General features: G+C 38.3%; 1 protein-coding gene across 2 annotated transcripts; it reads left to right on the forward strand.

The window, feature by feature from the left end:
• The first annotated feature begins 172 nt into the window (after window positions 1-172).
• Window positions 173-27,982, forward strand: NRBF2 (nuclear receptor binding factor 2). Of its 2 annotated transcripts, XM_037804993.1 has the most exons (4): window positions 173-394; window positions 15,905-15,989; window positions 24,049-24,089; window positions 25,269-27,982. In XM_037804993.1, exons 1-4 carry the CDS (start codon window positions 365-367, stop codon window positions 25,977-25,979), a joined length of 867 nt encoding a protein of 288 aa, XP_037660921.1. In that variant the 5' UTR covers window positions 173-364; the 3' UTR covers window positions 25,980-27,982. The 2 variants fall into 2 exon arrangements, with proteins under 2 accessions (XP_037660921.1, XP_037660922.1); XM_037804994.1 differs by lacking the exon at window positions 15,905-15,989.

Raw genomic sequence — 27,982 nt, forward strand, 5'->3', positions numbered from 1 at the left:
CGAGAAGAAAGATTAGCCACCCCCCCCCCCACGCCTCCCAGCGAAAGCGTGCATCAGTCAGGGCCCCGCCCCCGAGCTCCTCCTCCTCCCCGCCACCACCCCTCCATGAACCAGCCGCCGGCGCATGTGACGTCATGGCGCTGTGCGTGTCCGAGGCGTAGGGGGCTGGACCCCGTGCGGCGCCGGAGGAGGAAGTGTTGCGGCTGTTGCTGGGTCTGAACCCACCGCTGGCTCCCGGGGCGCAGAGAGGGGCTACCGCCAGCGCCGCCGCCGCCGCTGCCGATTAGCGTTCCCCTGCTGCTCCCCTCCATGTGCCCGGGCGCCGCCACTCCCCTTCCTCAGGCCGCCGCTTGCCCCGGGGTCTATGGAAGTAATGGAAGGACCTCTCAACTTGGTGAGTGGCCCGCGGAGGGTCTGTGCGCCCCTCCGACGCCTTTGCCTCAGAAGGCCAGCCCCGTCCAAGGCATGCGGGTTGGCCCTCGAGACCAGGAGGATGGCTAGGTAGTGGCGGTCGCAGGAGGCCGGGAGGAGCAGGCAGGTGGTGGCCCCACAGTGGCTCCGGACAAGCCACTCCAGACTTTGCTCCCCGTGGGGATCCCTGGGAAGCTCCTTTGCCCCACTTCCCGCCGCTTCCGGTACCCCCTATCGCAGGACTTTGGGCTAGGGGAGACCACCAGCTGCCACCCTCCTCTTGATGTCAGGGAAATGCCTCCTAGCGCCACGTAGCCGTCAGCCAGGGCAGAAATGGTGTGTAATACCGGTTTTAAGTTCTTACACAGAGGGCCTGAGTTTGAACCTCCCCACTTTGGAGGGATGAAATAATAATCTTCGCCCCCATTTTTCTCTTCACCTAATTCGTCCTTACATTCAGATGCATAAATGGAGGGTCTCCCTTTTCCCCGAATAAATTAGAGATGGCTGGAAAAAAGACAGCCGTCCCTCTTTTTAGCTCGATATTTGCTTTCCTAAAAGTGCTGATAGCCCATTTCCTTATTATTACGTTTTTGTGGTTTCAAGTGTTGCAGTGAAAAAAACAAACAAGAAACACGGGTTCTTTCCAGACTGGTAACTGCATCCTTGTTTTGGATGCAAAAGTCGAATTACTTAAGGTGGTAGATGGGAGGAACTTTTAAGAGTTAAAGGTTTGCTATTCATTTATGACAGTGGGATTGGAAGAAAGGAGGTAGGAGGATTTGTTTCTCAAGTTGGAACTCTGAACCCTTATCTCCTGGAAGAGCCCTGGACTGTTTTTGAAGCCACTTTAGAGAAAAGCAGTAGAGTCTGGTGGTTTAAGAGCATAGATTCTGGAGCTAGATTGCTTGGACTTCGGTTCTGGCTTTGCCATTTAAGATAGCTGTGTGGCCTGGGACAAATCAATTACTTGACCTCACTCAGGTTTCTCATAAGTTTGTTGTGAGGATTTAAGGAGTAAAAATAGGTATACAGTGCTAAGAACAGTATGTGGTACATAGTACAATATGAGAATTAATTATTATAGCCAGACTTGAAACACGTAAATGAAAATCTAATTTGTAAATACAGGTTTGTTCTTGTTGAGCTTTAAGAGTCTTAAGATCTTAGGATCTAAAGCTGTGGTTTTCCCAAATGACTGGTTACAGGTTAGCTGCTTTGAGGGGCTTCTCCTGTTTTTATTAAGTTGGGCCCCACCTCCTATTAGTAAGAGTTGTTTACACATAAGAAGAATTTGACTAGATTTTTGAGTATTTAAAAACCAGGGAAACCTCTTGAACCTCTCTTGATCTTAAGATGGCATGTACTTTGCAGTTAAATATAATGGATGGCTCAATACTGAAACTTCACAGGAATATTATTAGATATAACTAGCAGTTTACAGAGTGCTTCACAGTTCAGGTGTCCTTGTAAAACGACCATTGGTTCAGTTCCAGTTAGCTACACTTTATTTGGCTGTGGTCTGCAGCATAACCCCAGCCAACTACCCACAAGTGTGTGGTGGATTATGAGAAGACAGGAACTGGGTGAGACCTGTAATTGAAGCAGCAGAATCACAGTTTAGGAAAACTTACATGGTGCCAGTAATATTATCTATTTATAGAAAATTTTGAAAAGAGTCCTGTTAAGTAGGCTAGCATAATTCCCTAATCCAGCCATAAAATTTACATAGGCAAGTACCAAAAATTTTCTTAAACCATTTTAAACCATTTTATATTTGAGAAGATCTGATTTCCAGCATGCTGTTTATTGAAAGATGATGGACTAGAGATTAACATTTACTTGAATGATTTTAAGTGTGCTGCTAAGAAGCAATGTCAGGCCTCTGAATTTGTTGTTATTCAGAGTTTTAGAAGATGAATTTTTTTGAAGACTATAAGTTCTTTTATGTCAGCAGACAGCCAACTTGGTCTCCAGTTGATTCAACATGAGAAGCAGTTCTCAATGTTATCATTTAATGAGTGCTTGTGAAAATCACAGTAGAATATATGTTTTCTCTACTGATACCATAGTGTAGTTCAAATTCATTATATAAGGACTTATCCTAGTACATAATTTATAATAATGCATCCTCAGGGCATCCGTGGAATTTAGTAACAAGTGCTGCCCATTTTACAGATGGAATAAGCCTGGACAGAGAGAAATTAAGTAATTGCTTAGGACACTGACTGAAATGCATTATGGATCACAACTTATTTTGATCTTATGACCTCTTTTTCTAGCAGTTCTTCTATATTGTACTGATTCAAAATCATTTCAGTGTGTCCCTTATTTATATTGAACTGTAGATTCTGTGTCATCATTTACTACTACTGTTCTAGTATTGATTCTTTTGTCTTAGATTCGCAGTAAGGGCATGTACACTTATTTCCTTACCACAGTGAGTTTTTAATATATTATGGAAGACACCAGTTTGAAATAATTCATTTTAATATGTAATACAGATATCATGTTCTAGTTCTCTGGTTAATGAAGTTGGTCAAAAGAAAAATGAGATAAATTGTATTTGCATTAGGAAATAATAGCTAGTCTTGTGACTCTGATTAAGATTTTTCCATTGTTTTTTCTTCTTTTGGTCAATTTTTATAATGAAAAAAATTGTAACTTATACAGTTATTTAGTGTATATTCAGGCATTTCTTTTCCTTGCACTTAATTTTGGTAATATGAATGCTGTGTCAAAACTTGTGTGAGGGAAATTACGATAACAGTTCCACTCTCAATAGCAACAAAAAGAGTAAGGTATGTAGGATTAAATTTAACCAAAGATGTAAAGGAGGTGTACAGGGAAAACTATAAAACATTGCTAAAATAAATTTAAAAAGACCTAAATAAATGGAAACACATTTCACGTTCATGGATTATAAGACTTAATATTGTTACAATGTCAATAACACCCGAAACGATTTACAGTCTCAAGGATATCCAGTCAATAGTTCAGCAGCTCTCTTTGCAGAAATGGAAAAGCGAATCACCACATTCATATGGAAGGATGAGGGACCCCAAATTGCCAAAACTGTCTTGAAAAAGAATAAAGTTGGGGGAATCACACTTCTCAATTTGAAAACTCACTACAACGCTACAGTAATCAAAATGGTGTGGTACTGGCTTAAGGACAGACATACAGACCAGTGCAATAGAATTGAGAGTTCAGAAATAAACCCACACATCTCTGGCCAATTGAGTTTTTGACAGGGGCACAAATCCACCCACTGGGGAAAGAACAGCCTGTTCAACAAATAGTGCTGGGAAAACTGGATATTGTGCCAAAGAATGAAAGTAGATTACTACCTCACACCATATGCAAAACTTAGCTCAAAATGGATCAGTGACCTAAATATAAGAACTAAAACCGTAAAAGTTTTAGAAGAAAACATAGGGGAATATCGTCATGACCTTGTATTAGTCAGTGAATTCCTGGACTTGACACCAAAAGCATGACCAACAAAAAAGAAATAGATAAATTAGACTTCATCAAAACTGAAAACTTTGTACATCAAAGGACCTCCTCATGAAAGTGAAAAGGCAACCTACAGAATAGGAGAAAATACTTGGAAACCATGTATCTGACAAGAGTTTAATATAAAGAATTCCAAAAACTCAACAACAAAAACAAAACAGTTACAAATTGGGTAAAGGTCTTGGGTAGACACGTCTCCAAAGAAAATATGCAAATAGCCAATAAGCACATGAAAAGATGCTCAACATTATTAACCATTAGGGAAATGCAAGTAAAATCACAATGAGATACCACTTCACACCCACTTGAATGGCAATTATTAAAAAAAAAACAGAAAATAAGTATTGGTGAGAATGCAGAGAAATAGAAACCCTTGTACATTGCTGGTAGGAATATAAAATGGTACACCTACCACAGAACTTATTTTGGTGGTTCCTCAGAAAGTTAAGTATAGAATTACTATATGACTCTACAATCCTCCTAGGTATATACTCAAAAGAATTGGAAACAGGAACATGAACAGATATTTGTACACTAGCATTCATAGTGGCATTATGCACAATTGCCAAAAGGTGGAAGCAATCTGAGTGTCTGTTATCAGATGAGTGGATGAACAAAATGTGGCATATACATACAATGGAGTATTTTTCAGCGGTAAAAAGAAAGGAAGTTCTCATACATTCCACAGCATGGATGAACCTTGAAGATGTCATGTTGAGTGAAATAAGCTGGACGCAAAAGGACAGATACTGTATTATATCACTTATATGGGATAAGTAGAAAATGCAAATTCATAGAGTCAGAAAATAGACTGCAGATTATCAGCTGTGGGGGTTGGGAGGTGAAGACTGGAGAGTTAATGCTTAATGGGTACTGAGTTTCTGTTTGCGGTGATGGAAAAGTTTTAGTAATGATGGTGTTGAGGGTGGTGCAGCATTGTGAATGCAGTTAATACCACTGGATTTCATACTTGAAAGTGGTAAAAATTGGAAGTTTTATGTTGAATATATGTTACCACAATAGAAATTTAAGAACAAAGATTTGAGTGAGATAATTTCTAACTCTTTGATTCTCTGGCTACCAATAATTACTAAGTGCTGGCGCTGGCATCAGGCACTTTACATATATTATTTTATTCTTTTAACGGCTGCATGAGTTGTTACTTCCATTTTACAGATGAAGACACTGAGTGGTAATGGGATTTGAAAGAGGGATTCTAAGTAAAATATTTATCTTTTTAATAGACCAGATTTGTCCATCTTTTTTGACTGTGATTCACAATGAGAAATCTTTATATAATTGCCAATACTACACGTACATATGTGTTTGTTACTGTAGAGCTGCCACATTATGAAAGGTGCCTTTTGGAACTGTGCAGAATATAGGGGCCATCTGTAACTGAAAAATAAATTTCAGTAAACTCACAAAACCAAAACTTTTTGCTATATGTAATGTACTCTAATATTTAGTATTTTAAAATCCTGATTGTGACCCACTAAATTTATCTCAGAACCCACTAATGTGTTGCAACCTCTAATTTGAAAGTTGCTACATACTAGATTCTTATTGTCTTCAAAGCAGATAGTGGCAGTTCTGGGGGAAAAAAAAAAGTTAAACTGGAAAGTTAGGGAAGAAAACAAGTTTCAGGCTGAGCTGTGTGGTGGGAGAAGTTGATCCTTAGACTTAAAATTGAAGAGAGTTCTTCCTGGAGTTCTCTTATTCTTGACCAATTATCTTTAGTAAAATAGCATTACATTGGTTGTGTGACTCTCAATTCAGTGTTAGGAAATACTATTGCCTCTTGTTTGTAGGAAATTCTTGAGAAAGAGGGAATGACTGAGGTGTTTCCCTTTACTCTTCACTGAAGACCCTAACACAAAGTCAGAAATATATTCGATTTTTCTCTATCTTTTCAGTGTTGTTTCCTACTAAAAGCATTCCTTTCTTTTCATCTTTACATATAGCTTTCCCCAAGGACACAAATAAATAAATTGAAAGTAATAGAAGGTGTGCTGGTTTGAATGTATTATGTCCCCCAGAAAAAGCCATGTTCTTTGATGTAATCTTGTGGGGCAGACATATTAGTGGGGATTAAGTTGGAACATTTGGATTAGGTTGTTTGCATGGAGATGTGCCCCACCCAACTGTAGGTGATAACTGTGATGAGATATTTCCATGGAGGCGTGGACCCACCCATTCAGGGTGGGCCTTGATCAGTGGAGCCATATAAATGAGCTGACAAACAGAAGGAACTCCGTGCAGCTGCGAGTGATGTTTTGAAGAGGCGCTACAGCCAAGAGGAATAATTGGAAGAAAGCACAGGAGCTGCACATGAGAGACAGTTTGAAGACAGCTGTTGAAAGCAGACTCTTGCTCTGGAGAAGCTGAGAGAGGACAAATATCCCAAGTGCAACTAAGAGTGACATTTTTGAGGAACTGCAGCCTAGAGAGGAACATCCTGGGAGAAAGCCATTTTGAAACCAGAACTTTGGAGCAGATGCCAGCTACGTGCCTTCCCAGCTAACAAAGGTTTTCCAGACACCATTGGCCATCCTCCAGTGAAGGTACCCAATTGCTGATGTGTTACCTTGGACACTTTATGGCCTTAAGACTAACTGTGTAACCAAATAAACCCCCTTTTATAAAAGCCAATCCATTTCTGGTGTTTTGCATTCTGGCAGCATTAGCAAACTACAACAGAAGGTAATGCTCTTTTCCTTTGGGAAAGAAGGCTAGCTCCTAGGATGTCATATTAATTATAACCTTTTGAAACTATCTTGACATATACTCTGGTCTTAAGTCTGAAAATCTGGTGATCAGGGGACCAGGTCATGTCATTGTATGACAACTCCCACAGGAATCATGGATTATCTGGGAAGAGCAGTTCACAGAAAGTTCACAGAAAGAGGCAAGTATTGGCTCTTCCTGAGAAGGAGGGGCCAGCGAGGGGGGAATTTGTGCCGAGTAAGGTGTCTACAGCATTACTCCATTTGAAGGTTTTCTTTTTATAAAGGTTTTAGAACCTGTATTATGCTTTCATTTTTACTCAAGAGGGAGTAGGAAATTCTGGTCAAAATGTCCTGGAGATGGGATGGATGAAAGAGTGAATGATATAAGTGGACCAATGACTGTATGTGTGTGTGTATTAGACTTTGAGGCCCTTTTAGTCTAATAATATTTTATCTGGAATACTAACAATAATGTTCTGTCAGCAATTACCATTTTTTTTTTTTTTTGTTTTGTTACCATCTCTCAACATAGCTTTTCCCATCCTTTCATCCAATTAACCATTCATTCATCCCTCCAGCCAACAAATACTGCTGTCAGGATTGTACTATGCCCCAAAGATTCAACAGTGAACAAACCAGAACCAAGTCCCTATTCTCATAGAACTTTAATACCCATGTCTCTAGTTCCCCTCCCCCATCTATTGTGTCCTCTTTTGGTTTCCTTTAACATCTTAGGCATGCTTATTTTGATTTCCTTGCCATTAACTCCAGTATACGGATCATCTCTAGGTCTGTGGGGTCTTTTTCTCTTGATTATTAGTTACTTTTTCCTGCCTCTTCACCTGCCTAGTAACTATTATATGCCACTATTATATGGATAATATGTTGTAAAGACTCTGAATTTGTTCTCTTCCTCTAAAGAGTATAGTTTGTTTTGACTCACAGTTAAAATAACTTGCAGATCACCCTGTTCCAGTCTAGGCTTAGTTTTAGGCTTAATCAGGGTGGGTTTATTTTAGTTTTGCCCCTAATGTCTAGCATGTGGGCTTTATTCCCAGAGCAGCCAACAGCCCAGGTGTTCTCCAAGATCGTTTTACTCTGTCTGGGACCAAACTGCAATCTCTGTTTCTCCAACACTGTACCTTCTGAAGTCTCAGCTCAGAGCGTCTGCTAAGCTTCCTGGAATTGTGCCCTGTGCATGTACAGTTTAAAAGTTAGCCAAGGACCTGAGGAGATTTTTTAATGCATATTTTTAAGGCTGCTTCTCTGCAGCTTCCTTCAATTTGGACTCTGCTACTCAAATTCCAGCCTTTTTGGCTCCAGTCTTATCTCCGCTGCCCAGTGACACACTGCCTTCTGCTTGGGCTTTATTTTCCTGTACTCCATTTTGGAAGCTACCCTCAGAAAAAAAGCTGGGGTGAATGCAAGTCTCAACTTTTGTGTGCTTCCCTTTTCTTGAAAAATGTAGTCCTCTGTTATTTTTTGTTCAGTGCCTGTAAACTGTTGTTTTTGTATATTTTGTCCAGCTTTGTAGATATTTACAACAGAAGGGTAGGCCAGTGAATGCTTAGCTACTCTATCATGGCTGGATCAGAAATTCCATGAGAATTTTCAAGAAGTTCTCAAAACAAAATTAAATCAGTTTATTGTAAATCCTAAATGCCAGAAAGTACTTTAATATGAGATTGTGGTATCACTAAATCGAATACTTAGTGCTCAATGATAGGGTATCATAACCCTATGAAGGTTGGCAATCATGTTTATTTCCAGATAGAATTTGAGGCAACTTACAGTAAAAGACAGAGACCCTGTGCTATTATTGTATTAGTTATCTATTGCTTTATGATACATTACCCAAAAACAACATGCATTTGTTATCTCATCGTTACTGTCAGTCAGGAATAAGTGCATGGTTTAGCTGGTTCCTTTGCTTCAGCTTCTCTCCCAAGGCTGTAGTCCCAAGGCTATAGTCCCAAGGCTCGGGCTGCGGTGTCATGTGAAGGCTTCACCTGCAGGGTCTGCTTCTAAGCTCACTTAACATGGTTGGTGGCAGGATTTAGTTCCTTCAGGGCTTTTGTATTGAGTGCCTCAGTTCCTTGTTGTATCTTGGCTGGGGGCCACCCTCAGTACCTTTCATGTGAGCCTCTCCATAGGGTACCTTACATCATGGCACTTGGCTTCATTAAAGTGAGCAAGAGAGTACTGCCAGGATGGAAGTGACAGTCTTTTGTAACCTAATCACAGAAGTGACATCCCAGCATGCTGTTCCTTAGACGCAAGTCACTAGGTCCAGCCAACATTCCAGGAGAGGGGGTTACCTGAGGGCATCCCAGGAGGTAGGGATCTTTGGGAGCTATGTTAGAAGCTGCTTACCATAATTACTGACAGAGAGGCAAAGAAAATATCAGAATCACAGAGTATGAAGAAAATTTAATCCTCAAGAAAACTGTTACTAATTATTTAGTAAATCGTAACATGTGACATATTAGAATTAGGAAAAGATAATTAAGTCAGAAAACACTTTGATTTTTATGAAGGTCAGATTTATACAATTTTGTAAGAAATTCAGAAGGTCAAAAAAACAAAAATTGAACTCATATTTCAGTCATGCAGATGAAAATGGGTTAATGGAGTTGAAATTCTTGAAGAGTATTACATTTGCCTTGTCTCGCCCAACAGTTTCCTGATAAATATTGATACCTTATTTAAGATGAGTAATACATGAAATTCAAACTTAATTTGATTAGTATCTGAAATAAGATTCCTTCTTGACTTAAAGATTACTTGAATAAATCACTTATAAAGACCTAGTGTGTGTCTTTCATCCTTTCTGAATGAATATGAAGTATTGAGATGAAGTCTTTCTCACAAAATCTTAGTGCATCTTGAAATACTTGATACAGCAGAAACTTGTTATCGAAATTGTAAAAATACCATTGCTCAGACTGCTTTCAGAGTCACTTCTAAAGTTCCCATTTTAATTGCTTTTTGTTCTGTTTTATTTTGAATTACCAAAGAAACATGTTTCAGGACTTTTAATGTCTGTGATTCTGCCAAGATTAATAGTTAAAGAGAGGTAAGTCTTAATATGCAAAATCTTTAAAGATTATTTTAAAAATAAGAATTATTACCAAAATAGGTTTCTTATAGTATCTTCAGTTTTTTAAAAATGTCATTTAATCTAGTTTTCCCACCTACATTGAAAGCGTCTTAATACTAAGTATAATGAAGGATTGATTGAATGCTATATATTTGGGCACTATTCTAAGCACTTGATATTAACTAATTTTCACAGCACATCCCATTTTAGAAAGGAGAAAACTGAGGAAAGTTGGGCTCATGTAGCTAATAAGTGTTCAAGCTGGGATTTAAATCCAGGCAGTCAGGCTCTATCTGGAGTCTGTCCTTATTAGGTATCTAATCAAAACTTGGTAGGAACTGTTCTGTTAAAAAAAAAAAAAAAAATCGATTGCTATGGTACCAAATAACTTAGAGTGGGCATGTGTTTTTGAAGTCAGTAATATCTGACACAAAAATGAGATATGACTCCTGAATTGGCAGGATGATTAGAGATTGGACTTTACATGCGGAGATTTTAGGGGAGTTGGGAAAGCCACAATTTTGTGCTCTCACCACTTGAGAACTTTTGGTTTGTCTGTTTGTTTGGGCTTCTTTCAAAGTTCAGGAAAGTAAAGGCACCTACAGATGTACCCCTTCCATTTCTTTCTTTTCCCACCTAGAACCTTGTTGATTGAGTGCCACTTGCATTCCCAGAAGAGTAGCGGTTCTTGGCTGCATTGCTCTTTAACAATACTAGAACACGTTCAGTAGAGATATAATATTAATCATGATTGCTTATACATATTTGCTTTCATGTAGGTACATCCTCTTCCCAAGAGATCTGCATAATCTCTGGGTACTATAATGGACTCCTGTGCTCAGAAAATATATTTTGTTCAGTCCAAAACTCCATGGTGAAAACTCATCCATCATTTTAAGCCCTCAGTCATTTCTTGTGACTCATTATTTTTTGGGAGGAAGAGAGACTTAAAGAAAGCTTGTTTAATTGTTTAATTACTATTTGAAAAATAAAAAGCCTTTGAAACAACTTAAAAGGATGATCTTGCCTTTAGGAGTGTTGCTTGCTTCTTCCTTTCCAAAATAGAAAAATAGAAGTGGAGAAAATGGAAACAGCATAGATTGCAGGAAGTGCTATTTTCTGCTTTTGTCTCCACCTCTGTTTTATACAGAAGAGTGTAACTGCAAACATAACCATACCCAAAATATTTCTGATCACAGTTGCAAAAGTAACTGAAGTATTTTTATGAGGCACTGGTGGCACATTTCTTGAAAAGCATTCAAGATAAATTACTTTACACCAGATTTGTTTACTGCTTTCTCAAAGAAGCTTTGCTAAATCATCTGAATGTTAGTGAGGAAAACATTATACTAGTTAGAAGACTAGCTTATCACCTCTGCATTTCTCCTTGCTAGCTAACTGTATAATTATAACCTTGGGTAACTTATGTGATTCTTCTTAGTCTTTTGGGCCCTTACTTAAGAAGGAAACATACTTACAGACTTAAACTGGAAGCAGTTGAAATAATGTATATTAAAGTGCTTTTGAAATTTTTAAAGTGCAACACAAAGGTAAGGAAGCTAATGACAGCCTACTTATTTAGTCCATTTACATTTAATGGACTCAGAAGTTCTGAGTTCTTTTGTTGAGTTGTACCTGAAAAAAAATCTCCATTATAATATTAAATATTGTTATCATTAATTCCTAAACTGGACAATGTACAAATTTTTATTTTAAAAACGTAAGTAGGAACTTGAATGATAAAAGGGAACAGGAGAAGCTTGGATTTTCCTGTAAGTGATAAGTGATTCTTGATTATAGTTTTAAAAACCTATACAGAGGATCTAAGATGGTGGCATAGAAAGGAGTGGAAGCTAAGTAGTCCCCCTGGAACAACTGAAAAAAAACCCAGCAACAACCAGTAAATAATCCGGAGTAACTGCAGGGGGACAAACATGACCGTCCACTCATCATACACTAACCTGAATTGGGAGGAATGCCTGAGATCACAGCATAAAATCTGTAAGTAAGAACTGCAGATACAAATCGGGAGACCCCTCCCCACAGCCCGAACTACAAAGCCTCGTGGTGCCAGAGAGAAGCTTTCTCCCAGCAAGTGAATACAGCTCAGCTGAGCTCCAAGTGGGGGTTTTAATTAGCGAGTGTGAACTGCTCACTATGAGGTACGAATCCTCAACAAGTAGACAGAGGCTTTGGGTGACGACTGACCTTGGAGAGGCGGAGGGTCACCTCGGACTAGCTCTGTTCCTTTTTCGACTCAGTGGAGAAAGCCTCGGCCATTTTCAGTTCCCAGTTCTGTGACCCAGACAGGGGTGTGGCACAGACAGAGAGAGACCATTGAAATGCTAATGACCTCCCCCTAAGGCATCTGTCTTCTCTAAGAGGAAAGCGGTGGGGCCCAGCTCTACTACCTGCCTTTCATTCAGAACTTACACCAGTCAAGAATTACAGGCTAACCTTTGCATCAGGCAGAGAGCACCCCTGCACGGCCCGGCGGCCCGGGGCTTCCCTCGAGGGACGATGCGCACTAGTGACATAGCACAGCCTTCCCTCAGCAGAGGTCCTGGAAGATCACAGCTGAGAAGGGGGTCCCGCTCGGAAAACCCAGGGACGCTACATCAGTGCTGGTTGTGTGTGGGTCAGTGACAGAGAGGGTCTGGGGCAGAACTGAAATGAAGGCTTAGACTCTTGCAGCTGCCTTGAATCTCTGGGAACACCTGGGAGGTTTGAATATTAAAGCTGCCCTGCCTCCCTGACCACCCAGACACATGCACCACGTTCAGGGCAGACAGCTCCAACAACAAACCCAAACTGAGTTCACCAACTGAACCCCACAAAAATCATTTCCCCACACACCACAGAGACAGAATTGGGGACAACTGACTTGAGGGGTATAGGTGACTCGGAGACGCCATCTGCTGGTTAGTTGGAGAAAGTGTAGCCACCAACTTGTATTTCTGAAAAATGAGATAGGTATTTTTGTTGTTGTTGTTGTTTACAACTTGAAAGAACCCTATTGTTCTAGTTTGCTAATGCTGTAGAATGCAAAACACCAGAGATGGATTGGCTTTTATAAAAAGGGTGTTTATTTGGCTACACAGTTACAGTCTTAAGGCCATAAAGTGTCCAAGGTAACATATCAGTAATTGGGTACCTTCACTGGAGGATGGCCAATGGTGTCCGGAAAACCTCTGTTAGCTGGGAAGGCACGTGGCTGGTGTCTGCTCCAAAGTTCTGGTTTCAAAATGGCTTTCTCCCAGGATGTTCCTCTCTAGCAAGCTTGCTCCTCTTCAAAACGTCACTCACAGCTGCACTGAGTTCCTTCTCTTTGAGTCAGCTCATTTATATGGCTCCATTGATCCAGGCCCACCCTGTATGGGTGGGGCCACACCTCCATGGAAATATCCCATCAGTTATCATCTACAGTTGGGTGGGGCACATCTCCATGCAAACAACCTAATCCAAATGTTCCAACTTAATCCCCACTATTATGTCTGCCCCAAGAGATTGCATCAAAGAATATGGCTTTTTCTGGGGGACATAATACATTCAAACCGGCACACCTATCAAGCGAAGCAAATGCCAAGAGGCCAAAAACAACAGAAAATCGTAATGCATATGATAAAACCAGACAATATGGAGAACCCGATCCCAAACACCCAAATCAAAATATCAGAAGAGACACAGTACTTGGCACAATTAATCAAACAATCACAATCAAGGAACGAAAACATGGCACAGGATATAAAGGACTTGAAGAAGACCATGGAACAGGATAAAAGGGACATAAAGAAGACCCTAGAAGAGCATAAAGAAGAAATTGCAAGATTAAATAAAAAAACAGAAGATCTTATGGAAATAAAAGAAACTGTTGGCCAAATTAAAGACTCTGGATACATATAATACAAGATTAGAGGAAGCTGAACAACTCAGTGTCCTAGAAGTCCATGGAACAGAAAATGAAAGAACAAAAGAAAGAATGGAGAAAAAAATCGAAAAAATCAAAAAGGATCTCAGGGATACGATAGCTAAAATAACACGTCCAAATTTAAGACTCGTTGGTGTCCCAGAAGGAGAAGAGAAGGGTAAAGGTCTAGAAAGAGTATTCAAAGAAATTGTTGAGGAAAACTTCCCAAACCTTCTACACAATATAAATACACAAAGCATAAATGCCCAGCAAACTCCAAATAGAACAAATCCAAATAAACCCACTCCAAGACATATTCTGATCAGACTGTCAAATACTGAAGAGAAGGAGCAAGTTCTGAAAGCAACAAGAGAAAAGTAATTCACCACATGCAAAGGAAACAACATAAGACTAAGTAGTGACTACTCAGCGGCCACCATGGAGGCGAGAAGGCAGTGGCATGACTTATTTAAAATTCTGAGAGAGAAAAATTTCCAACCAAGAATACTTTATCCAGCAAAACTCTCCTTCAAATTTGAGGGAGAGCTTAAATTTTTCACAGACAAACAAATGCTGAGAGAGTTTGCCAATAAAAGACCTGCCCTACTTCAGATACTAAAGGGAGCTCTACTGACAGAGAAACAAAGAAAGGAGAAAGAGATATAGAGAATTTTAACAGACATATATAGAACCTTACATCCCAAATCACCAGGACACTCATTTTTCTCTCATGATCTCCAGAATGGATCATATGCTGGGACATAAAACAAGCCTCAATAAATTAAAAAACAAAAACAAAAACAATTGAACATATTCAAAGCACAATCTCTGACCACAATGGAATACAAATAGAAGTCAATAATTTTTAAATTGTAACTCCACTATTTACTTCATACATGATATAAAATACACAAACTTTAATGACAGATCTGTGGTTTTGAACTCAATGTAAAATATGTAATTTTTGACAAGAACTATATAAAGGTGGGGGAATGGAGGAGTATCAGTACATAGTTTATGTGTCCTATTGAAGTTAAGTTGGTGTGAAAGAAAAACAAGATTGTTATGGATTTAAGAGTTTAATTTTAAGCCCCACCGTAAACACAAATTATCAGAGAATATGACCATAGAGATGAAAAGTAGAGTATGGGTTAAGAGAAATGGGGGATGGGGCAATGGGGAGTTAAATGAGTGTAGGGTTGTTGTTTGAGGTGAAGGGAAATTTCTAGTAATGGATGGTGGGAAAGAGCATTACAACATTCTAAATGTGATTAATCCCACTAATGGAATGCTAGGGAGGGGATGGAATGGGAAGATTTAGGCTGTATATATGTTTCCACAATTGAGGAAAAAAAAGACAGTCTAAATAGATGACAATTGAATGCCAAGGATGACCCTGGATGGGATCTGAGGATGGAGGAGAGGAGGCTCAAAGGGACACAGCTGAGACATAAGGAAAAGGAAATATAGAATGTAAGCTTTGAATCATTGTTGAATCTCCTGTACTACTTAGCTGCGCTTAATGGGATTGCATAAAAGAATGTTCTTGTTCATGGGAATTGTATATGTGAATTATAGTGTTTGTTCAAGGATGTTTGCAGCTAGCTCTCATATGTTCAGAAGACAGAGCAACAGATGATGGATGATAGGGAGAGAGGGAGGGACGGAAAGAAATAGCACTCTGACAACATGTTGAAGTTAGTGGATCGGTGTATTGGGGCAGGGGCGGTCAGGGAATGCTGGAGTTCTGTGTATGGGGTTTGTATTGTTTTTGCAACTGTTCCTATAACTTTGAATTTATTTCAAAATAAAATGTAAAAATAAATAAATAAATAAAAACCTATACAGACTAAGTGAAAGTGCCTACAGAATAACTATGGATTTGAAAGGGGCTTTTAAAAAATCAAAAACACATTTTGAGCAACAATCTGTGATTGTAACTCTTGGTTAATCTCTGAAGAAGGAAGAATGTGGAACACTGAAGGTGTTAAGTGCCTGGTATTAAGCTTGAGAGGGTTTTATCCTTAGAACTGAGAGAGGTTGCCAGTTTCTTTCAGATGCTATAGTTCTAGGCTCTACCCTAATATTAGATTTCTCCAATTATAGATATAGATGTATTGGTAATTTGATGTGTGGCAACAAACAGTATTATTTATTTTCTCAAAGGTTATTTATTTATTTATTTTAAGTGATGTCTTATTTTATGATTCAGAGGACTTAAGAACATTTGTCTTCTAGGCTCATCAACAGAGCAGAAGAGCAGACCGTTTATTAGCTACAGGGAAATACGAAGAGGCTATTTCTTGTCACAAGAAAGCTGCAGGTGAGTATTGCTTTTAAGAAATACTGAGTGTAAAACTGGAGAGCATTTTCTTTTCCTCAGTATTTCTTAACACACTTAATTTAGAATGAAAGTCATAATAGTAATGATGTGTTTTTGCCTTCCATGTACAAGGTTGACACTTCTGGCCCACTGCAGTGATTATTTTTTCAAGTGGTTGTGTTGGCTTTCCTAGCTCCTTCTAACCCAATCTTCTTTCTAAATCATGAGATTGCATAAACGCCATGCTGGCAATTGATTCCTAGATACAACTTTCTGAGCCCAGTGTCCCTAAAGACAACCTGATTGGAAGAGGTCTGTCAATTGATCTTCATTATTAAAGAAAAGGAGTGTGGGTTCAAATGTGGGTTCAAAAAGTGTGGCCATTTCAAGATCTGAAAGTAACAATTCAATTCTGATCCGTTCATTTTCACCATTCATTTCTGTTTTCTGAGATGCTGATAACAACACCCATCAGAACCCACTGCTACCCAAAATGTTAAAATATTTTTCTTGTGGTCTTTCTTTGGATTGTCTTCTGAATATTTCATCTCTACATTCATGTTTATAGTAACCTGCTGAGATCATTTTCTTTTAGGTATGAAATTTAGAATTGTTGGTTTCTTATCAAAAGCCTAATTTTATCCCAGTCAACCAACTTAGTATGTGTTGAACTCAGAAATAGATCTTGGGGGCCTGTTTTGCATAGATCGGTTTCTGTTGGCTGAGAGAATAAGCCTTGGAAAGGGGGCGTTTTACTCATACTGCATCCAAAATGGGTGTAGACCACCTTTCTTAGAGCCAAGTCTGTGGTCTTTTTGCTAGAAGATGACTCTTTCCTTTGGGCTCTCTTAGACCAGTATGATTATCAAAGCTGTATTTTTTTTCTGGCAGAGTGTGCCCCTCCTGTATTGCTGAAGTTAAGGGATTTTGCCCACAAATCAGTAATTTTCAGAGAAAATTTCAATTCTTATTTTTAAAGAATTAGTTTTGTCTCTGAAGTGTATACTGTGTTCACATTAATATCTGCTGTAGGGCTGAACATATAGAAGGTACTTTATAAATCTTCACTTATTTTTATGGTGAGTTTTATAGGGGCTTAGTACAGTATTAAACTTGGTAGCTACTGCTCTTTAAATATTTCTTAAACCATATTTTCTTGTGAATCAGATTGTTGAAATTTGTAGTTGCAATGTAAAGGCAATTTGTAAAGGCAATGTACTATGTTCAGCTATTTAAGAAAACCATGTCATGGATGAATGCCACAATGAAATGATATGTTTAGTTTTATAACCCAGAGCAGTTGTTGTTACACCTGTATAACATGTTAAAATATGATTCAGCATATGTTGTGCATTGAGCAGTAGGATATTCTGAATACACAAAAGGGGGGGGGATTTATTTCATTTTTAACCTATATCCCTGTTTTTATTTGAAGGTTTAAACTAATAATGGGTTTTAAAGGAAACCCCACCCCCCACCCCTTGTATCTAAATTCTGTGACATTCTCAGGAGTAGAAAAGATAACAGCAGGTCTGTTGGATCACATTGGCTTTAGTTATGGAGATAGAACTTAAGTGTGATTAGTAAATCCTACAGAGCTGATTTGATTTGGAGTTGGGCTTGGTGGTTAAAAACAGCCTTGTGTTATGTTTTAGAGTGGCGTTGTGAATGTAATGTTAGTTTGAAAATATTGATATGGCTGGAGTGAGCCCCATGTTTTCTAAATTGACTCACATCTAGGTGTTTGGGGAGGTATGGATGTAGATGTATTCTGAAAGGAAGTAACTTAGTATTTGGAAATCAGTTTAGAGATGTGACAGGGAAAGGTCAACACCTGAGAAAGTCTAATGGGAAAGGAAGCCTGAAATGAGAAAACATGAGGGCAAAAGAAGGAGCCTCTGTGTTTACCTGGCAAAGACCAGAGGGAATTCTTAGATTAAAAATTTACTCCCAAGATAACATAGCTAAGGAGTTTAGCTTCTATACTTTGTAGTGTTCTGATAGTATCTGCTTTGTAAATGTTTTGAAATAAAGAGGTTACTTGATTTCTGTTTCCTTTGATGGAAGGTAAGGTTTACTCTTGAGATGGACAGAGGCTGAATTAGATGAAACTGAGCATGTAAGCCTTCATTCATTTGCCAGACAAGACATCAACTCAGGAAGGCAAGAGCTGTCTAAATTTCTTGGAGGGAGGGTGTCCACATTTTTTTCACCCTATATTGAAAAAGGGAAAGTTTAAGAAGACACAAACTCCTGAGGATTCAGCATTTTTAGAAAAATCTATTGTATTAAACCCTTGTTTAGCAGCTGTAACTGGGTTGGTGTAATTTTCACTTATTTGTCTCATACACTCTAGTTCCCTAAGTGTATTTTATTTCTTTCACAGACAACAAAAGAGCAGCAAAAGCTTAAATAGGGAAGTAATAATAGAGATTGACAATGCTTAGAACTCAGAAAGTGAAAATTCCAGAAGATGAACAGACCTCAGACTACACAATATGTGTATGAATTTAATCAGTATTTTGAAGTTGAAAACAAAATTTCACCTGAACTTTCCCATGAAACTAGAATCGTAAGGAGATAGTGGTGACATGAAAATGGTTCTAAAGCAGATCAATCTTTATCACTCGGGATATTTTGCTGTGTGTGCATACAGGCTGCACAATTTGTGCTTTGGTACCAGCTTAACAGATTCCTGATACGAGAGTATTAACAGAAGTTATTATTTTAAGAAGTAATAGGTGTTTCAGATTTTCTTAGTTCCCTTTTCCCACTATTTACGTTAAAGATTGGCTTTGTGTCATAATTAGAGGAAGGAGTTTAACTAGAATTGTTAGATTTTTTTGAGATATGTATTCCTTCCCTAGATATCTGAGTTTTTCCTTTTGTGAATCTGATGACCATGCAATCAGATTTTCAATGCCCCCCCACTTTTCCTTTCAAAATAACTTTTTTTCTTATGCCCTTTTTGTTTTTGTTGTTATATTATTCAAATACCATAGAATTATCCAAAGGGCACAGTAAATTGCCCACAGTACTAGCATACAGCTGTGCATCCATCACCACAATTTTTTTTTTCAGTTTTTAGAACATTTTCATTACTCCAGAAAAGAAATAAAAACAAAAAAGAAAACTCAAATCCTCCCATACCCCTAATCCCCCCCCCATTATTGACTCATAGTATTGGTATGTACATTTATTACTGTTGATGAACGAATGTTAAAATACTACAAACTGTAGTACATAGTTTGCAATAGGTATATTTTTTCCCTATATTCCCCTCTATAATAACTTCTAGTTATAGTGTCATTCATTTGTTCTAGTTCATGAAAGAGATTTCTAATATTTGTACAGTTAGTCATCGACATTGCCCACCACAAGATTCATTGTTTTATATATTCCCATATTTTAACCTCCAACTTTCCTTCTGGTGACATATGTGACTCTAAGCTTCCCCTTTCCACCCCATTCACACACCATTCAGCACTGTTAGTTATTCTCGCAATAATGTGCTACTGTCACCTCTGTTCATTTCCAAACACTTAGATTCAACCTAGTTAAACATTCTGCTTATAATAAGCAACCGCTCCCCATTCTTTAGCCTCATTCTATATCCTGGTAACTTATATTTCATGTCTATGAGTTTACATATTATAATTAATTCCTATCAGTGAGACTTTGCAATATTTGTCCTTATGTGTCTGACTTATTTCACTCAATATAGTGCCCTCAAGGTTTCTTTATCAACCTGTATTTTGTTGTTTTTTTTTTTAAGATGGTTTTGTTCACCCACCATACATTCCATCCTAAGTGAAAAATCAGTGGTTCCCTGTTTAATCACTTATTTATGCATTTACCACCATCACCACTGTCAATATAAGGACATCTCCATTTCTTCCACAAAGAGAAGGAAGAGTAAAAGAAGATAGACAAAAGAAAAAGAAAAAAAATGACAGCTAAAAAACAACAAAAGAAAAAATAGAATTAAACCAAAGTACAATAATAGAGTCAGACAACATCACCAATGCCCCTCCCTTATGTCCCCCTCTTATAGGCATTTAGCTTTGGTATATTGCCTTTGTTACATTAAAGGAAGCACAGTGCAATGTTTCTGTTAACATAGTCTCTAGTTTGCATTGATTGTATTTTTTTTCCCCAATACCACCCCATTTTTAACACCATGCAAGGTTGACATTCATTTGTTCTCCCTCATGTAAAAACATATCTGTACATTTTATCACAGTTGTTGAGCACTGTAGGTTTTACTGAGTTATACAGTCTTAGTCTTTATCTTTCCTCTTTCCTTCTGGTGTCCCACATGCTCCTAACCTTCCTCTTTCAACCATACTCGGTCATCTTTGTTCAGTGTACTTGCATTGTTGTGCTACCATTGCCCAAAATTGTGTACCAAACCTCTCACTGCTGTCTTTTCCTTTCTGTCTGCAGTGCTTCCTTTAGTATTTCCTGTAGAGCAGCTATCTTACTCTTTCATTGTCTGTCAGAATATTTTAAACTCTCTCTCATATTTGAAGGACAGTTTTGCTGGATATAGGATTCTTGATTGCCTGCTTTTCTTTCAGAATCTTAAATATATCACACCACTTACTTATTCCCTCCATGGTTTCTACTGAGAAATCCACACATACTCTTATCAAGCTTCCTTTGTATGTGATGGATCGGTTTTCTCTTGCTGCTTTCAGGATTCTCTCTTTGTCTTTGACATTTGATAATCTGATTATTAAGTGTCTTGGCATAGGTCTTTTCATATCTATTCTGTTTGGGGTATGCTTCGTTTTTTGGATCTATAATTTTATGTCTTTCATAAGAGATGGGAAATTTTCATTGATTATTTCCTCTATTATTATTTCTGCCCCCTTTCCCTTCTTTTCTCCTTGTGGGACACCCATGACACATACATTCATGTGCTTCATGTTGTCATCCAATTCCCTGAGACATTACTCATATTTTCCATTCTTTTTCCTATCTGTTCTTTTGTGTGTAGAATTTCAGGTGTCTTGTTCTCCAGTTCCTGAGTGTTTTCTTCTGCCTCTTGAAATCTGCTGTTGTATGTCTCCATTGTGTTTTTCATCTCTTGTGTTGTGTTTCATTCTCATAGATTCTGCCAGTTGTTTTTTCGAAATTTCAATTTCTACCTTATGTTTGCCTAGTGTTTTATTTACATCCTTCATCTCTTTTGCCATATCTTCCCTGAACTTGTTGATTTGGTTTTTTAATTGATTTAGCATATTTCTTTGAAAATCTTTAATTTATTGTTTCATTAAAGTGAAACAATCTCAACTGTATCTTAATTGAAGTGTAAGTTTGTTCCTTTGACTGGGCCATATCTTTGTTTTTCCTAGTGTAATTTTGTAGTTTTCTGTTGTCTAGATATCTCGTTTCCTTGATTACCCCAGTTAGGTTTTCCCAGATCAGAGTGGGTTCAGGTCTCAGAATGGTGTTATATTCAGTGTCAGATTTCCCTGAGGGTGTGTTTTAGAAGATTGACAGACTTTCCTGTGAGGCCTGTAGCTGCTGTGCTTTTCCTAACATGCCTAGCAGGTAGCACCTGTCAGTCTGTTGCTCCTGACTCGTGTAAAGAGGTGTGGCCCTGTAGTTCTCAGCTTAAGTTGTTTCTGTTTTGGCTGTATTTCCCTGAGTTCTGAAGGAAGGGCTGGAACTAGAGCTGGGCCCCACCTCCTTCCTCTTAGGGAAGTTACACCCCCTAGAGAGCTATCTTCTATATTTGAATTAGTCCTTTCTCTCTCTGACTCTGTTAACTCCACCCCTGTCTGGGTCAGAGTGCTGCGAATGGAAAATGGCTGAAGCTTTCTCCACTGAGCCTCTCAGGTTGAGAGGGAGAAAAGGGAAAGCCCCTTTCAAGAGCTAGTCCACTCAGTCAGAGAGAGCACCCGGTCTTCTGGGCTCCCTTTCCCCGAGCACAGGCGTTTTCTGGCTCCTTAAGGTCGGTCATCTCTAAAAGCTTCTGTATTTTTTTTTTTTTTTTTTTAATTAAATTTTTTTTCTTGTCAGCCCCAGCTCCTCTCCACTAGGAGCTACCTCAGGGTACTTTGCTGCTTGTTAGGGGTTTGTCTGTTTTTGTAGCTTGTATTCAACTGCTGCTACTGTTAGAGCTAGGTTGCGCTGTATTCGCTTGCGCCGGGACTGCTGCTTTCTCCCACAGTGAGGTCTTGCAGCTCAGCCTGCCATGGGAGGAGGGGGCTTCCGGCATGGTTCTGCAGTTTTTACTTACAGTTTTTATGCTGTGATCTCAGCCATTCCACCCAATCCAGGTTGGTGTACGATGTGTGGACAGTCACAGTTGTCCCCCAGCAGATGTTCCAGAGTATTTAACTTGTTGTTCCTGGTTGTTCATTAATTGCTCCAGGGGACTAACTAAATTCCCACTCTTCTATGCCTCCATCTTACCTCTCCCCTGCACTAGTTTTTAAATTCAGATGTGGGAAATATTAAATTACTGTGTGGCTCTTGTTGAATTCTTTGCGCTTTGGGAACTCAGTATCCTTGGGTATCCCCTTCTGTCTTGTTACATATAGTATAAAGGTTCTGCAAAGTGAAGGCATTTCAGTTTAAGCTTAGTTTTGTGAAACTGTTCCATTTGTTAAGAAAGTGTATTTAAAGTAAAATACAGTTCAGATAGGAAGACAAATGTATACAGGTAAGATGGGAGGGGGTTGTCTAGGAAAATTCATCCACACTACATCAGAGCAAATAGAATGTCTTGACAGAGTCACCCAGTTAACACTTGAGCAAAAAGGAAAAGAAATATGCACTATACAGATGTCTTACAGTAATAAAAGATCAGGAAAAGAGAGGTGTGTGTGTGAGGTAATTAAGTATATAAGTATGGCTAGAGCAAAGGCTGCATAAACAAATGTTTTTTGGTAAGCAGGGAACATCCAAGTTAATCTGTATCCCAGTGACAATGGTAGAATCTGGTACATTTCTAATTCATGAACTCAAAATCATGAAAATATTTAGATTAAGACTAGACAAAAATCAGTGCTTTGTAGTATCTGCAGTAAAGCAAAAAGGAACTTAGTATAGGGATGGGAGAGGCTGAAAAGTTTTTAGTAAGCAAGAGATAAAAAAAATAGAAATTAATTGTGCATGATCCATTATTAATAATAGTTGTTATTTATACCCTACCTTGTTCCAAAAAGGATATAGAATACCCTACAGAGGAATATACAACAAAATATAAAATCTAAAAGTAATTAGATGAGGAAACCCATACGAAAATAAAATGGGGAAAGACTGGGAGTATAGTTCACAAAACATACCATGAGTTCTCACATATTTAGTAGAAGGGGACTGAGAATTTGGCTTTAAGCTTTCTAATAGCCAGCCCAAAGGGGGAAATTATGGATGTTCACAGTGGATATTTAAAGTAAAAGAGATTGTCATCTAGGAATGGTCTTGATTGAGATTAGAGAGCTATGTTGAAGGTCTTCATAAATGACACTATACTGTTCTCAGCAATTTCCTTACAGTAAATATGTCAATTAGGGTTTTTAACTAACCTACTTTATAGTAGGCTGATGGCACACCTCAAAAACACAGTTCAGTAAGAGTAGTTCTATAAGAGGCCAAAATGATGTAGTCCAGGCGTTTAGGTGGGTAAAAGTCATCCTATCTCTTGCTGTTTTTGTGAGCATAATGAGTAACCATGATTTTTACAGGTTCTTGTTTAATTTTAATCCTCCCAAATCCTATTTTTTTGTTTTGGTCATTGTTAGTTCCCCCAATGTAAAATCTGCAGAGGTTTTAAAGAACAAATCTTTCAAGATGGGGTAAGGAATATCTATATTTAATTACAACTGACATCCTTTTTGGAGAAATTAAGAATTATCTTAGACAATGGGGAGTTTCTTTTTTTAAATCCCCACCTTGTTTCTTTTAAGGAACATGGTTAACTATGTAGCAGAATTGCTTATAAGACCAGTACTTATTGTTTGATGAACAATATTAGAACTCTTCCTTTGAGCTGTTCATTACAAAATGATGACACTTTATTAATGTGCCTTTCTTCTTTAACCAGCATATCTTTCTGAAGCCATGAAGCTGACCCAGTCTGAGCAGGTGAGATACTTACTTAATATTTGCAGGAAGGGTTAGAAGGATTTTTGTGCATTTGTGGAGACTTGAGTTATGTATAAAATAAACTGTTATGCCCCTCTTAAAATGCCATAGTCAAAAATATATAAAATGGGCAGGAGAATAGTACTTCAGAAAGGAACTTAAAACTAAAGAAACTGCTGTTGATGTCAGACATGGCATGCAGAAACTTGATCCTTTTTGCTACTGATTCTCGCAGATTTCAGATTGCCAAATGTGTCCTTTCCAAGTTTAGAGGGCCCCCTCCTGCTTTAGGGCCTTTCCTGATCATTAGCTCACATTTGACCTTCAGCTGACAGTACGTAAACAGTCCTGGCCAAGGGAAACTAGTTGGACTACCTTTTGTTTGTCAGAGATAATTTAAATCTGAATAGTCTCCCACTTGTGTTTTCCTGAATTCCGAAGCAATTCTATAACTTTTAAATTTGTTTCACTGATAGTCTTAAATTGTTTTCTGTGCTTGGGGATGGCCTGCGCCTAGGTTTTTAAAATACATTTATCCAAAGGTAAATTAACCAAAGATAATTTCCTGATTATAAAAGTGGTAGGAACATAGGAGTTACTGAGTAAATGTTTGTTTAACTGAATTAAGGAGATAATTTCTGTGAAGGATATCAAGTCATTTGGTTAATTCCCTTAGTGTCAGGGAAAAACTCAAACTGAATCAAGGTTATGCATCTTCCCTTTGATTGTTTAGAACCTGCTCATATTAGCCATGTAATACAAAACGTCATTGAATCTTTCAAAACACCCTGTTAATGTGAGGACTTGCTTTTTGGGTGGTTATAGAACAAAATATGTCTAAAAAGAGAAGATTTCTAATTTTAAGCTAAGTATGAATGACATTGCAAAAGGTTAAAGTATGTTCAAAAGAGGTCTAATTTGGTGTGTTGATTTGGAATAGGACTTCTGATTTTCTGAATGAATGATGTTTTGTTACATATAAAAATGCTAGCTTCTCCATAAACTCCAAGTTATTTTGAAAAGTTTTGAGGTTCTATTGAATTGTTAACATAGTATATACATTTTAAGTGTTACTGAGTTATTCAGAAAGGATGATTGTGGAATAATATATACTGCCCATTACTTAAGAGACTTAAAATTTTAAATTCTGCAAATTGTAACTTTCCTTCTGTGTATTAGGCTCATTTATCACTGGAATTGCAAAGGGATAGCCACATGAAACAGCTCCTCCTCATCCAGGAGAGGTGGAAAAGGGCAAAGCGTGAGGAAAGATTGAAAGCCCAGCAGAACACAGACAAGGATGTAGCTACCCATCTTCAGGCATCTCACAAACCCTCTGCTGAGGATGCAGAGGGTCAGAGTCCCCTTCTTACTCAGAAGTACAGCCCTTCCACAGAGAAGCATCTGCCTGAAATTCAGGGAGTCTTTGACAGGGATCCAGACACACTACTATTTTTACTTCAGCAAAAGAGTGAGCCAACAGAGGCATGCATTGGAAGCAAAGCCCCAAAAGATGATAAAACGATTATAGAGGAGCAGGCAACCAAAATTGCAGATTTGAAGAGGCATGTGGAATTCCTTGTGGCTGAGAATGAAAGATTAAGGAAAGAAAATAAACAGTTAAAAGTTGAAAGGGCCAGACTTCTAAAAGGTCCAGTAGACAAGGAGCTTGATGTAGATACTGATTTTGTAGAAAAATCAGAGCTTTGGAGCTTGCCACCACATTCAGAAACTGCTACAGCCTCTTCAACCTGGCAGAAATTTGCAGCAAATACTGGGAAAGCCAAGGACATTCCAATACCCAATCTTCCTCCCTTGGATTTTCCATCTCCAGAACTTCCCCTTATGGAGCTCTCTGAGGACATGCTCAAAGGACTTATGAATAATTAAAATGGAAGGCCATAGAAGAGGTGAGAAGAGGAAATAATACCATTAATCCAGCAAAACAAACAAACAAAAAAGGGAAAACCACATGCCAGGGTGATCTCAGAGATGCACCATCATCTGGCATACTGTAGGAGAAGAGGCGTTGCCAGGACTTGGAAAACAGTCACTGTGAAACATGTTGCATATCTGAATTACAGCTAATGATTCTGGACTGGGGAGACACTAACTCTTGGAGGCTCACTTTCTCCTGATACAAACCAAATGGCTACCTGGAATAATTTTTTCAAGCAACAAGTACTTTTCTTATCTTCAGGGTTAAAATGTATAAAAGTATGTTATGTGTAGTTAATCTATAATGCCATAAATGATAATGCCCTAAATAATATGATAGCCTGAGGGGCTGCCTTGTATTTGAAACATGCTTTTTGTCATGCATTGACTGTATGCATTTTGTTATGCACATTTTCTTTGTTTAAAAAAGGTGTGTGACGTACATACCTTTCTAGATGAAACTATATGTGCCACACTTTGCACTACTCATAACATAATGATAACCTCAAGACTATCAGGAGAAATATTTAAATTTCCATTTTATGAAAAAAGGAACCAAATTCTTAGTTATGCTTTTTTAAAAAATTATCAGTTTACATAATTAATCAGGGTGCATTTTAAGTTCTAACTTTTTTTTATTTTATAACGCATCATTTGAAAATACCAAGGAAATATCCTTCTGTTTTTAATGATGCATGAGTGAAAGTAATGCTAGTTGGCACTATTTGATTGTAAGAAATCAATAAAGTAATTGTGTTTTATACCCTTGTTGAATGTGATTGGTATTAAAAAGCAAGTTTTGTATAGCTTCTCTCTGTGTTGTAAACTTTGAATATGAATTTTAACAGATGCAGCCAAATGTTAATTTGGTGTGTTAACCATTTTCATTGTTTTATAAGTCAGGGTGACAGCGCACAGAAGTTCTGAAGTTAAATGTGTTCCCAGCCTTTTTCTTGACTCTGCGTACATGGTAAATGCTCAGGGCTGTGCCAGGTTGGAAGCAGTGGTTCCCGAGGCATCTGCCACCTACCCAGAGCACAGTGGCTGGGGAATTGCTGCCTTGGCATTCATTCTCTTCTCTGCAGAGTCTGCAGATGTTCCAGGAATGGGAAGTGTAAGAGGAGGATACAAGCAAAACTTCTTGGCATGTGGAAAACGTGGACTTAGTTTACTGTATAGAAATATGGGAGTGTCAGAATATGGGTGAACACCGTACTGCTTCCTGCCAGGGAATTAAGGACAATTGGTGGGTTGAGGGACTAGGGTTGGTCTCACATGTTCAGTAATGAAATTAGCCTAAGTAAGTTCAAATGAAGTGAACAATTCAGAGGTCGTATTTTTCCCTGTCTCATCTTACTGCAGATGAAACCAAAAATAAACTACCTCTTAAGATATCTTAAGAGTTCTCTTTTGTTAAAAGTTGAATATTATTTAATATGCCCATCTCAGTGTTGTACTCACAGACTTTGAGAACATTTGCTTGCCTAACCTTTCTTATAAAACTCAAAACTTAAGAGTTTTGCACCAAAAATGAACTACTTTTGGTCGTCATTTCTCTTTAAAAAGTGGGATTTGCTGTGTTTGACTTTGAGCACTTTCTAATTCTGTTCTTTCTTCTGCCACCTTTCCCCCTTCTCCACTAGCCTTCACCCTTTCCAAACCTCCAGAGCAGATTGCTGTTTTATAGGACTTTCTTTGCATTTCCACTAACAAATACATGTTAAATAGACTAAATTTATTTTTCCATTGTTTTTGAAGTTCTTATTTGCACCATTTCGTACCATTGTTTAATCTGCTTTGTAAGTTTTATGTTTGAGTCTGTTACTAGAATGTATTTGCTTTAGAGCAGGACTACATGGTACCTATACAGCACGTCTCTCATAGAGTAGATACTGGGGGAAAAAAAAAGCAACAACTGCTGTTGAATTGTAGGAACTAGCCTCTGGGAACATGGG

Source organism: Choloepus didactylus, chromosome 15 (genome assembly GCF_015220235.1).
Source record: "Choloepus didactylus isolate mChoDid1 chromosome 15, mChoDid1.pri, whole genome shotgun sequence".
Classification (NCBI taxonomy): Eukaryota; Metazoa; Chordata; class Mammalia; order Pilosa; family Megalonychidae; genus Choloepus; species Choloepus didactylus.